Source organism: Rhodotorula paludigena, assembly GCF_050403205.1.
Source record: "Rhodotorula paludigena JCM10292 DNA, Rt_paludigena_JCM10292v1_ctg38, whole genome shotgun sequence".
Classification (NCBI taxonomy): domain Eukaryota; kingdom Fungi; phylum Basidiomycota; class Microbotryomycetes; order Sporidiobolales; family Sporidiobolaceae; genus Rhodotorula; species Rhodotorula paludigena.
The window spans coordinates 121,868-132,755 of record NW_027481420.1 but is presented as its reverse complement, the minus strand read 5'-3'; the positions used below and the strand labels follow the sequence as shown (position 1 = coordinate 132,755).

The 10,888-nt window shown below is 65.5% G+C and overlaps 4 protein-coding genes across 4 annotated transcripts; 2 read left to right on the top strand and 2 right to left on the bottom strand.

Annotated features, from left to right (window-relative positions):
• Positions 1-255: 255 nt before the first annotated feature.
• JCM10292_002908 (v-SNARE domain-containing protein) lies at positions 256-1,356 on the bottom strand (the record flags this gene model as incomplete). Its single annotated transcript, XM_076650645.1, has 7 exons — positions 256-289; positions 361-417; positions 505-566; positions 623-904; positions 965-1,072; positions 1,131-1,189; positions 1,257-1,356. 7 exons carry the CDS (start codon positions 1,354-1,356, stop codon positions 256-258), a joined length of 702 nt encoding a protein of 233 aa, XP_076503831.1.
• Positions 1,357-1,738: 382 nt separating this feature from the next.
• Positions 1,739-3,293, top strand: JCM10292_002907 (uncharacterized protein; the record flags this gene model as incomplete). The annotated part of the gene is made up of 4 exons (XM_076650644.1): positions 1,739-1,744; positions 1,820-2,152; positions 2,212-3,137; positions 3,200-3,293. 4 exons carry the CDS (start codon positions 1,739-1,741, stop codon positions 3,291-3,293), a joined length of 1,359 nt encoding a protein of 452 aa, XP_076503830.1.
• Positions 3,294-3,500: 207 nt separating this feature from the next.
• JCM10292_002906 (uncharacterized protein) lies at positions 3,501-6,727 on the bottom strand (the record flags this gene model as incomplete). The annotated part of the gene is made up of 8 exons (XM_076650643.1): positions 3,501-3,630; positions 3,689-3,951; positions 4,011-4,122; positions 4,187-4,338; positions 4,398-4,918; positions 4,980-5,144; positions 5,208-6,579; positions 6,650-6,727. 8 exons carry the CDS (start codon positions 6,725-6,727, stop codon positions 3,501-3,503), a joined length of 2,793 nt encoding a protein of 930 aa, XP_076503829.1.
• A 177-nt stretch (positions 6,728-6,904) lies between these two features.
• SPP382 (mRNA splicing protein SPP382) lies at positions 6,905-10,762 on the top strand (the record flags this gene model as incomplete). The annotated part of the gene is made up of 9 exons (XM_076650642.1): positions 6,905-7,200; positions 7,264-8,334; positions 8,399-8,624; positions 8,685-9,134; positions 9,195-9,460; positions 9,520-9,841; positions 9,899-10,155; positions 10,212-10,337; positions 10,402-10,762. The coding sequence occupies 9 exons, from the start codon at positions 6,905-6,907 to the stop codon at positions 10,760-10,762; spliced, it is 3,375 nt and encodes a 1,124-aa protein (XP_076503828.1).
• Between the last annotated feature and the right edge of the window lie 126 nt (positions 10,763-10,888).

Here is a 10,888-nt window from a genome sequence, read left to right as displayed (position 1 = left end):
GTCGTTCCTGTCAGGGGCGGCCAAGGCGGATCTGGGCCGTCGTTCTGGGGAAGCCCCCCACTGCGCCCGGTTCCGGCTGAGGCCGCCGGCACTTTTCCTGCGCCTCATAGCCGGGCACTCCTGTGCATGCCGGTGGCACTGCAAGATGGGAAGCCCGACGCAAGCAGTCATGGGTCGTTCTCGAACAGAGTCTGGGCGGGCCGCGGACCATCTCCGGGAGACATGGCTCTTTCTTTGCGGCGGACGCGTGGGCGATCACCCAAACAACTTGGAGGCCAATACATATAGACTGCCAAGCATTCCCGCGTCAGTGGGCGCGGACGAACGGTTTCGGCGACGAGTCGATGCGGTGAAACGCACATGAGCAGGACGAGGAGCGCAATGATGGCGTATGTGACAGCACGTTGTTGGTATGCTCTGCGCGCGCGGAATGATCGTCAGTTGAAATCGCCACAAAGCGTGGGACCGATGGCAGAGCGTTTCGCCGGGTTCGAAGGACCTTACCTTCGCACCATCTTCCGCAAGGTGCCGGACGCCCTGTCGATAGAACCATCTGCCTCGTACAGCTGCCGTGCTGGAAAGATCAGACAGGCTCGCACAATGCGGCCATGGAGCAACGTACCGTGTCCCTCGTGTGCTCGAGGACGTCACGTTGTCCCCGCAGGTCCCGCAAGATGCCAGCTCCCACGTCCTCCGTCTCGAGCGCCAACCGCTGACTCTCCTCCAGCCTTCGCTGCCCGTCTGCGAGCTTGTCGCTTGCCGACAGCAGCTGCGACCGCTGCGCCTGGGCTTGCGAGAACGAGGGCGAGTCGGCGCGGCCCATTTCGATGGCGGTGTGGTCCGCTCGGGAGGCCCCGCCGACCGACAGGAGGTCGTCTCGATCTGCACCTGCCGCGAGGGATTTCTGTAGGCGCACGCATGAGAACAGGGACAGGATGTATCGGAAATGGAACTCGAGGCGCACGAGGTCCTGCTTGTGTCGCGCGAGGGTGGCCTTGTGCGTTCGTAGCTTTCCCTGGAGCTCGGCCTTGTCCACATCTGCCGTCTGCGCCTCGAGCTCCATTTGCTCGATCTGCGGGCGGTCCGACTCAGCAAGCAGAACAAGCAGAGATCGGGCGCTGGAAGCGTACAATCTCGTCTGCCTCCTCGAGCTCGCGCTCAATCCGGCGAAACAAGCTCTTGCGTTCATCTGCGCGAGGGCATACACGGTCAGCGTGCATGTCGTCCGAAAGAGATACGCGTGAACAGGGCTGCACCCCCTCGCAGCGTCACCGCTTCGCCCTTGAGCTTGTCTTCGACGCCCTTGAGCAGCTGCACGAGGTCGGTCTCGTACTCTGCAAACACCGAGCTGTCCATTGCGGGCGGTGCAAGCGATGCGAAGGCGAGGAGGCGGTGCTGGCGGGCGGGGCAAGCGCGACGCCGAGGCGGAGAAGGGCGGGACGAGCCTGGGCGGGTAGGCAGCGGGCAGCAAAGTCGCTCTAAGGTCTGTACAGCTGCTCAGGAGCGGTACGAGCGGGTGCAGCGGGTCTACACGAGGCCAACGTTGTCCTCTCTCGACGTCCACTGCGTCTCTTCCGCTTGCTCTCGCTTGAAGCGACTTGCTAGAGCTCCAGAGTGCTACAAAGAGCTCTTTTGACCAGACCAGAGCTTTTCCTGAGCTTCCTTGTGCTGTTGCACGCGCACACGACTCGCTCATCGCCGCAACGGCGACGTCAACGAGGGGCGCCGAGGGCGGACCATGAACGTACGTGGAGCCTCTCGCAGACCCTGATCAAGTTGTACTGACCGTCAGGTCTGACGACGCGTATCGTCCACGCAGTTCGCCGACCTCCTCAAGCAGGCTGCGAGCAATACTGCCCGCGAGCAAGCCGAGCATGCTCGCTTGGAAAAGGAACGTGCCGTGGCGAAGAAGGCGGCCGAGGCAGCTGAAGCCAAGCGGCAGGCTGAGGCCCGCAGACTTGCCGACGAGCGCCGCAAGGAGCGCGAAGAGCGCGAACGGCGAGAACGCGAGGCCGAGGAGCGCAAAAAGGCCGCCGCGCGAGCGCTTCCCAAGACAAACAACCTCTACGAGCTCAAGCTCGAGCGCAAGAAGCGCGGGCTGGACCCGGACGGCAAGGACGACCATCTAATCCCGGGCCTGGGAGGGTCCAAGGTGCGTCCTTCACCCTCAGTGCGCAGCGCGCTACTCGGCTGACTTCTGCCTCGTACTAGGCGTTCTCTGCATCTAACGGCAAGAGTAGCTCGTCGGTAAACAAGGGAAAGAGCAAGGAGACGGAGAAGGAGTCGGCCATCCGCACGCGCGAGGAGAAGGCGCGGCGGAAGCAAGCCGCGCTCTTCCGCGATGACGAACCGTCGAGCGGTGCTTTCGCCCTCGCACGTACGCAGAAGGCCACTCCGGCTCGCGCCTCTCCCGCTGCGGCGGACTCTCCTCGACCGTCGACCTCATCCGCCGCCAAAGCTGCCCCCGCCCGGACCGCTTCTCCAGCGTCTCTCGCGTCTGCGAGATCTCACGCCACGTCCTCTTCTGCGAAGTCCTCTGCGCTGTCGCGCTCGACCTCGTTCAGCGCGGTGGGCAGTACCTCTGCAGCTTCAACGCGCGACCGCCTCAAAGCGGGCTTCTCGGCCGCGCCGCAGAAGCTCAACATGGTCAAGCGCGACACGCGCACGATCGAGGAGATCGAGCGCGACATGCGCCTGAAGAAGGGCGGGAGCGGCGGCGCGAGCGTGCCGATGGCCAAGTCGGTCTCGGCGAGTGGGGCGGCCGCGGCGGGAGCGAGCAAGAGCTTGTCGGCGCCGGCGCGAAGGACTGCCTCGCCCGCTGTGACGGGCTCGAGCGGCGCGAAGCCGAAAAACGGCAGCGCGCGCGCGTCCACGTCGAAGTCTGCCCGTCGCCGCTCCGTGTCGTCGTCCGAAGAGGACGACAGCTCTTCAACCGAGGAAGAGCGGCGTAGGAAGCGACCTCGCCAAGAGCGCGATCGCCGGGACGAGGGGAGCGGCCTCAGGAACGACCAGCGGGACGCGATCTGGAAGCTCATGGGTCGGAATCGGCAGCGAGACCTGGCGCGCGATTACAACAGCGACGACTCGAGCGACATGGAGGCGACGGGACGCGACGTACTGGCCGAAGAACAGAGAGCGTGCGTTTCGTCCTTCACTCTGCCCGTCTTATCAAAGCTGAACCCCATTTCTGCGACCGCAGCGCGCGTCAGGCACGACGCGAAGACGAAGAAGAGCAAGAGCGCGAACGCTTGCGCGCCGAGCTCAAGAAGAAGCGCAAGGCTGGTCTCGCTTGAGTCCGCTTAACCTCCAGTCCCTGCATTATGCCGTCTGTCGTCCGTCTAGCGACGCAAACATCATTCAACTTTCCTGCATTGTCACTTCCGTCATCCTTGTCGTACTGCCTGCTCACTGCAACACCCGCCTCTCGCATGTCACGTTCAAACCTTGTCCTTGCACTGCACAACACGATCTACGAGCCACATCTCCGAGAGCGCGCGAATCTACTCGTCAAGTTCGGCCGCGCGGCGCTTCATAGCGGTGGACATCTTGGACTGCGCGGCCGGATGCTTGGCGAGGTCGGGCGGGCAGCGCGAGACGGGCGACTTTGTGATCTCCTGCTTCAGATCGTAGCTACAAGAGAGGGTCAGAGTCAGTCTGGGTCAAAAGCTCGCAAGATCGCTCGACGCACAAGAGCTCATCGTCCGTATCGCTGAGGAACGTGATGGCGACACCCGTCTTGCCGGCACGACCCGTACGACCGATACGGTGGATGTACGCCTCGATCGTGTTCGACATCTGGAAGTTGACGACGAGTGAGACGTCGGGCACGTCGATACCACGCCCAGCGAGATCGGTCGCGACGAGGATGTCGTTCTCGCCCGTTCGGATCGAGTTGAGAGCCGCTTCGCGCTGCTCTTGGTTCTTGCCGGAGTGAAGCGTGACGGCGTTCCACTGCAAGGGCCACAGGGTCAGCACGAGAAACCGGGACAAGCACCAGGCAGGGCACGCACCCGGGAGCGTTGAAGGTCCTTCTGCAGGACGTCGGCACCCTTCTTCTGATTGACGAAGACAATCATGGGCGGCTCGAATCCTCCGTTGTTCAGGATGTCGAGCAGGCGCGACCTGTTGCAGCACACCAAGTTAGCTCTTGCACGATGGTACAGCGACATTGCGGAAGAGGACGCACTTCTTCTTTTCCTCGCTGTTGATCATCTCGACGCGCTGGTCGACCGTGTCGACAGCCTGGCCGGCGACACCGATCGTCACGACGGCGGGGCGGCGCAGGTACTTCTTGGCGAGACGCTCGACGGCGGGCGGCATCGTGGCGGAGTACATGGCCTGCATGGCGACGAGTCAGCACAGACTTCGGCAAACGGGTGGGAGGGGTCGAAACGCACCGTCTGGCGGTACAGCGCGAGCTCGGCTGGCACGGTGCCTTCCTCGCCTTGCGGCGCCGAGAGCGTCATGGTCATCTTCTCTGCGTCCTCTGCCTCGGCCGTGTCGGGCTTAAGGTTGCTCACGGGGAGCGAGTCGAGGATGAAGTTGATGACCTCTTCGAATCCGAGCGAGACCATGCGGTCGGCCTCGTCCATGACGACGTACGTGCACTGCGCGAGCACGAGCACGCTCCGCTCGATGCAGTCCTTGAGTCGACCGGGCGTCGCGATGACAATCTCGGCGCCGTCGCGCATGTTGAACTGCTGCTCCTCGATCGCTTTGCCACCGACGATCGACACGCAGCGGTACCCGAGCGCGCGGCAGAACTTGTTCGTCTCGGCTTCGATCTGCTGCGCGAGCTCGCGCGTCGGGGCGAGGACGAGCGCGTACGGGCCTTTGGCACGGTTCTCGTCCGTGAGGGGCGGGAGGCGCGCGATGTACGAGAGCATCGGGATGGTGAACGCGGCCGTCTTACCGGAACCTGCGAGAATGCGGCACGCTCATCAGCACAGGCGGGTGAGGCAGAAGCGGGCGTGACGCACCGGTTTCGGCGATACCGATGAGATCGCGGTTCTGCAAACCGATAGGAATGGCCTGGCGCTGAATCGGACTCGGCTCCTTGTACCCAATCGACTCGATAGCCTCCAAGATCTGCTGCGGGATTTTGCTCTCCTTCCACGAGCGCAGCGGGAGCGGAATGTGACCGCCTGTGAATGCAAAGAGTAATCAGCACGACCGCTCGGGACATGAGCGAGTGAAGAGGGACGCACCGCGCGCAGAGATGCTGAAGTCCTCGCGGAAGATGCGCCAGTCGCGATCGCGCATCTCGGTGAGCGTCTTCTCGGACCAGTGCCTCTCGTCGAGCGCGCCGCGCCCCTTGCGCCCGGGCACGTTCTCGACGTCTGCGTCGAACCCGGCGAGCTTGCCGCGGCCGAAGAGCGTGACGCGCATCGGCTGCGCGGCGGGCGTGTTGGACGCGGCACCGACGGGGCGATCGAGATCCGACTTTGCGCCGCGTGCGCCGCTGGGCCCCGAGGCCGGCGGCGCAGGCGTGAGCGGGGCGTAGAGCGGGTCGACTTCCTGCGCGAGCGTGTCCTCGTTGCGGTCCCAGTCAAAGTCGACCTTGTTGCCCTGCTTCTTGCGCTTGACGCGCTTGTCGGGGATCTTGGCGCCGAGGTACCGCGCCGCGTGCAGCTGCTGATTCAGGATGGGGAGGCCAGTCGAGGTCGAGGCCGAGGACGACGAGCCATTCTTTTGCGCATTGAGCTCGGCGAGCTCAGCCAGTGTGAGCTTGCCTTGCGGCGGAGGAGTCGGCTCTTTAGCGGCGGGAGGAGCTGTCGCCGAATCGGACGGAGGCGCGGGCGGTGCATCGGCGGGAGGTACGGGAGCAGAGCTGTCCGCCGAGGGTTGCTCCGTGGCATTTCGGGGCGGAGTAGACGAGTCGACGGTCATCGGCTGTGCGGCAAGGTCCTCCTTTGCGAGCGATGCCGTCGCGGCGTTGCCGTCCATGGCGGCGGAGCCGCCGCCGTTGACGACGGGAGCGGACGCATCCTTGGCGACGTCGCTATGGCGGTCGACGAGCGAGCCGTCCCTAGAAGCAGTCTCCCTCGTCCCGTCCGCACGCCTCGGGTCGTCGTTCCGCGCGGGCGGATATCCTCCACCGCGCCCGCCCTGCCCCGCCCAGCGGTCGTCGTACCGGCCCCTCGCGCCTCCACGCCCACCACGCCCACTCGGGCCTGTGGGCACGCCATCGTACGCGTCTGCACGCGGCCCAGCGGGTGGCGGCGGTCCTCCGTGGTACCCGAGCCCGCCGCGCCCTCGCCCGCGCCCGCCCCTCGCGCCGCCGTAGCCGCCCCTGCCGTAGTCTCCCTGTGCCGAGCCGTAGTTGAGGGCGCCGTCCCCGCGGTCGCCGCCGTACCCGACAAAGTGGGCCCCTCTCGCCGTCCCGTCGCGCTCGCCGCCGTAGCCGTTGCCCTGCGCGTGCGACGAGCCCGCGTGCTCGCTGCGCTCCTGGCGAGCCTTGTGCTCGAGCTCGTCGCGCTTGCGCTGGGCGTCGAGCTCCTGGTCCTTGCGAGCCTCGACCTCGGCGGCGCGCTTTGCGAGGGCGAGAGCCTGACGCTCCTGCTTCGAGAGGAACTTGGGCTGTGCGTGCACGTCTCCCTGTCTGTCAGCCAGGGTCCACACTGAGCGTCTGAGGGGCGGTTCCACTTACGCGAGACTGGGCCTCCTTCTCCTCGCGCTGCTTTGCGAGAATGTCCTCGATCGAGCGAGGAGTGCTGCTCGGCGGCATTTCTCCTGTCCTGCAAGCTACTCGGCCGATCTGCAGAGAGCGTCGAGAGCTCGAAAGGGCGAGGACGAGGCGATGTCACGGCGAACGAGGTTAGCCCCCCCCGCTCCTCTCGCGCTCGCCGTGGACGGTCGAGCGTGAGCTGGTCAGAGTCGCACTCGCGAGCCCTCCCTGCCCCGCATGGCCCGGCGCAAGCAAAAGTGGATGGACGACGGCTCCGACTCGGACTCGTCCTCGCCGCTCGACGACCCCGACGACGCGTTCGACCCGGACGATCCAGACGTCGCCGCCGAGCGCGAGCTCTTCCGCAACCCGCACGCAGCCCACCGCGGCAAGAAGCGCACCCGCGAGCAGCTCCAGGAGGATGCGACGTACGGCATCTGGGCCGCCGACGACGGCGACGGCAGGGCGGGCAGGGGCGCACAGGGCGTGGGGTCGAGCAGGGGGGCACAGGGGAAGAAGCCCGACTACACAAAGTGCGCCGCACTCTCGCTGTCGCAGTCTCCCAACGCGAGCCGACTCACTCCTCTCGCCCGCAGGATCCCGACCTTTGTTGCTGCAGGCGCCGCCCCCTCTACCTCCAAGTCGGCTGCACCGACCGACAATCTTTCGACTGCTCTGCCAATCGAAGCCGCCCGCGAGGACGAGGAGGACATCGCCATGGAGCTTGGCGGGTCGTCGGACGACGAGGGAGTCATGTCTGCCGAAGACATTGCCACTCGCCAGCTCGATGAAGACGATGAAGATGAGGCAGTTGACGACCAGGCAGAGGACGACGACGACCTCCCACCTGTCGCTGGCCTCGCACCTCCGCCCGCTGCTCCCGCCTCGGAGCCCGACCCCGGAGAGACGCCCATAACCTCGTCCCTCGGCTTTGCCCCTCGCGGCGTCGGCTCGTCGCGCGGCGGAATCGGCGCACGGGCCGGCATCGGCGGGCGCGGCGGCGGTGGGATCGGGTCCTCGGCGCGCGCAGGGCTCGGCGCGAAGCCGGCGATGGCGTTCGCGTCGGCGACGGCCGCTTCGTCGTCGAGCGGAACAGCCTCGCCGATGGAGGGTGCATCGACACCGCACACCGGTCTGGGAGCGGCCGGACGTGCTGGTATTGGCGGCGCGGCGCGGGCGGGACTTGGTGCTGCAGGAGGAGCCGGAGCGGGGATTGGCGCGCGCCCGAACCAGTCGCTCGTCGACGCACTGCGTGCCGAGCTCGCGGGTCCGGAGCCCGCATCGCCCGCAGAGACGGCGACCGACTCGCTCTCCAACTCGCGCACCGCCTCGCCTGCCCCGCCTCCCGCTGTCGCCGACGACACCGCGCCGCGCGAACGCCGCTCCTTCCTCCCGACGGCACCGAAGCCTCCCGGTGCGGCAGGCGGGCCCGTCCCGCGGTCGAAGCTGTCCAAGGCCGAGTCGGCGCACTTTGCGTCGCTCGCGTCGAGCGGGTCAGTCGGCATGAAGATGCTCGAAAAGATGGGGTGGCAGAGCGGGACGGGTCTCGGAAAGGAGCGTCAGGGTATTGTGACGCCCGTTGGCGAGGGGCAGAAGCTGAGGAAGAAGAATGCGGGTATCCAGAGCGGCGAGAGGAGCAAAGGTGCCCTGCTAGAGGAGGCGAGGAGGTTCGTCCCCTTCCTTCCTTTACGTCGCCAACTCAGCTGACGATGTCTTCATCTCGTCACACAGGAAGGGCCACGCCGGCGACGACGAGACGGGCGATTCCGCAACCCGCGCCGCTGCGGCCGCCGAGAAGAAGCACGCAGCACACGCCAACGCGTGGCAGTCTGCACGGCCCAAGAAGGAGAAGAAGGCGAAGACTCAGTACAAGACGTACGAAGAGATTGTCGCAGAGCAGGGCGTTGGCGAGGGCGAGATGCAGCAGGAGCTGCTCGTCGACCTCAACGGCCAGGCGGTGCGCCCTCTCGTTTTCAACCGCTTGCTTACAAGTCTTGACACAGCTATTCTTGCGCAGTTGCCGAATCAGTCCCTCTCTTCCCTGCCCGCCTTCGGCGCCGGCTCCGCCGATCCGACCCGTCTCCCGGAGCTCCGGCACAACCTCACGCTGCTTTGCTCGACCTTCTCTTCGACGCTGCGCTCGCTCGCGCGCGAAGGTGCCGGGGTCGAGCAGCGCCGCGCGTACCTCGCGTCGGAGGAGCAGCGCATGCGCCGCGTGGTCGAGGCGCAGGAGCGCAAGCTCGCGCAGCTCCGCGGCATCGTGCAGTGCGTCGAGCGCGTCCGCGAGCTCGAGAGCGAGGCAGTCGAGCTGTGCCGCGCGCTCGAGGGTCAGGGCGACGAGGCGGTCAAGCCGGAGGAGGTGCTCGGGCGCTTCGAGGACGAGTTTGACCGATTGCTCGGAGAGTTTGCGGGCGAGTACGAGGAGATGGGTCTCGACGAGGTCGTCGTCGGCGCCATCACTCCAGTTGTGCGTATCTCTCGGAAGGTTTTCGGTGAGCCCTGGACTGATCTTTCCGTCCCCCGGCAGCTTCGCCGGCTGTGGCAGTCGTGGGACCCGCTCGCCTCGCCGTCGTACACGGTCTCGCAGCTCAAGCGCTTCCGCAAGCTCTTCCTCATCGACAAGCACGCCATTCCCTCTACTGCGGAACCATCGAAGGAGCTTGACGTCTACGGCGCGCAAGCGCAGGCGGACAAGATTGCGGCGGCACGAAAGCGGCAGGCGGAGAGGCAGATGACGGCGTACGAAACACTCATGTGGACCGTGTGGCTACCGCGCGTGCGCTCGGCTGTCAAGTACGCTACAGTACATTCGTTTCTTTGAAGCTTCCAAGCTGACGCACCACCTCTTGCAGCAACTCTTGGTCGCCTGCCAACCCGCAACCGCTCGTCTCACTCTACACCGCCTGGCTCCCTCTTCTTCCCTCCTTCCTCCGCGACAACATGCTCGACCAGCTCATCCTCCCCAAGGTTTCGTCGGCTATCGCCGACTGGTCCCCCTCGTCCGCCAAGCGCGGCGCTTCGCCGCCGCTGCACTCGCTCGTCTTCCCCTGGCTCGAGCACGCTGGCGAACGCATGGACATCGTCCTCGACGAAGCCAAGCGGAAGGTGCGCGGGTGGCTCAAGGGCTGGAAGGCGCGCGACGGGGTGCCGTCAGGGCTCGAGGCGTGGAAGGACGTGCGTCTTCTCTCAGCCCCTGCGTTCGGGTCAGAGCCTGATTCCACACACCTACAGGCCTTCTCGAAGAGCGACTGGGTCACGTTGCTGCTCAAGCACGTCCTTCCGCAGCTCGGCGCTCTCCTGCGCGACAAGTTCGTCGTCAACCCGCGCTCGCAGGACCTCGCACCGCTTGATGCCGTCCTCGGCTGGCGCACGCTCTTGCGCAGCTCGATGCTCAGCCAGCTCATCGAGGCCGAGTTCTTCCCCAAGTGGGGCGATGCACTCTACGTCTGGCTCACGAGCGAGCCCAACCTCGAGCAGGTCGCCGAGTGGTGGGTCTATTCTCCCCTTGCTTGTGACGAGGATATGCTGACTTGTCGTCCTGCAGGTACTCGTGGTGGAAATCGTACTTCGGCGACGAGGTCGTCGCCCTTTCAGGCGTCTCGCGCGGCTTCCGCAAAGGTCTCGACCTGATGAACCAGGCCATGGCGCTCGGCGAGGATGCCAAGTACCGGTGCGTTACAGCTAGCGCATGCTCTCGGGTTGCGGCAGGTGCTCACCGTCTATCTGCACCGCAGCCTAAAAAAGCCGGACTTTACGCCGAAGCACTCGACCTCGTCCTCCGCCACGGCGACATCACGCAGCGCCCCCTCTACGCGTCAACCGACCACCGTGCCACCTGCGCCCGCCGCAGAGGACGTCTCCTTCCGGGCCGTTGTCGAGGAGATCGCTGCGGGCGCCAACCTCGTGTTCCTTCCCACGGGCAAAGTCGCACCACAGGGTCAGACAACCTTCCGCGTATCGCGCAACATTGACGGAAAGGGCGGTGTCACCGTCTACCTCGAGGATGACGTTGTATGGGTGCTCGAGAAGGGCGGGGAGTACTCGCCTGTCGGCGTCGAGGAGATGGTCAGCCGAGCATCGAATGGTCGGGCGTAGATCGTCTGTGATGCTCCTGAAATGGCGCCTTCTGGATCTAGATTTCCTGCTTGTCGCGCCTACGTGGAAAGCTCTCGCTCTCATTACTTGTTCATCACTTCTTCGTCGCTCCACTTCGTCTCCCGC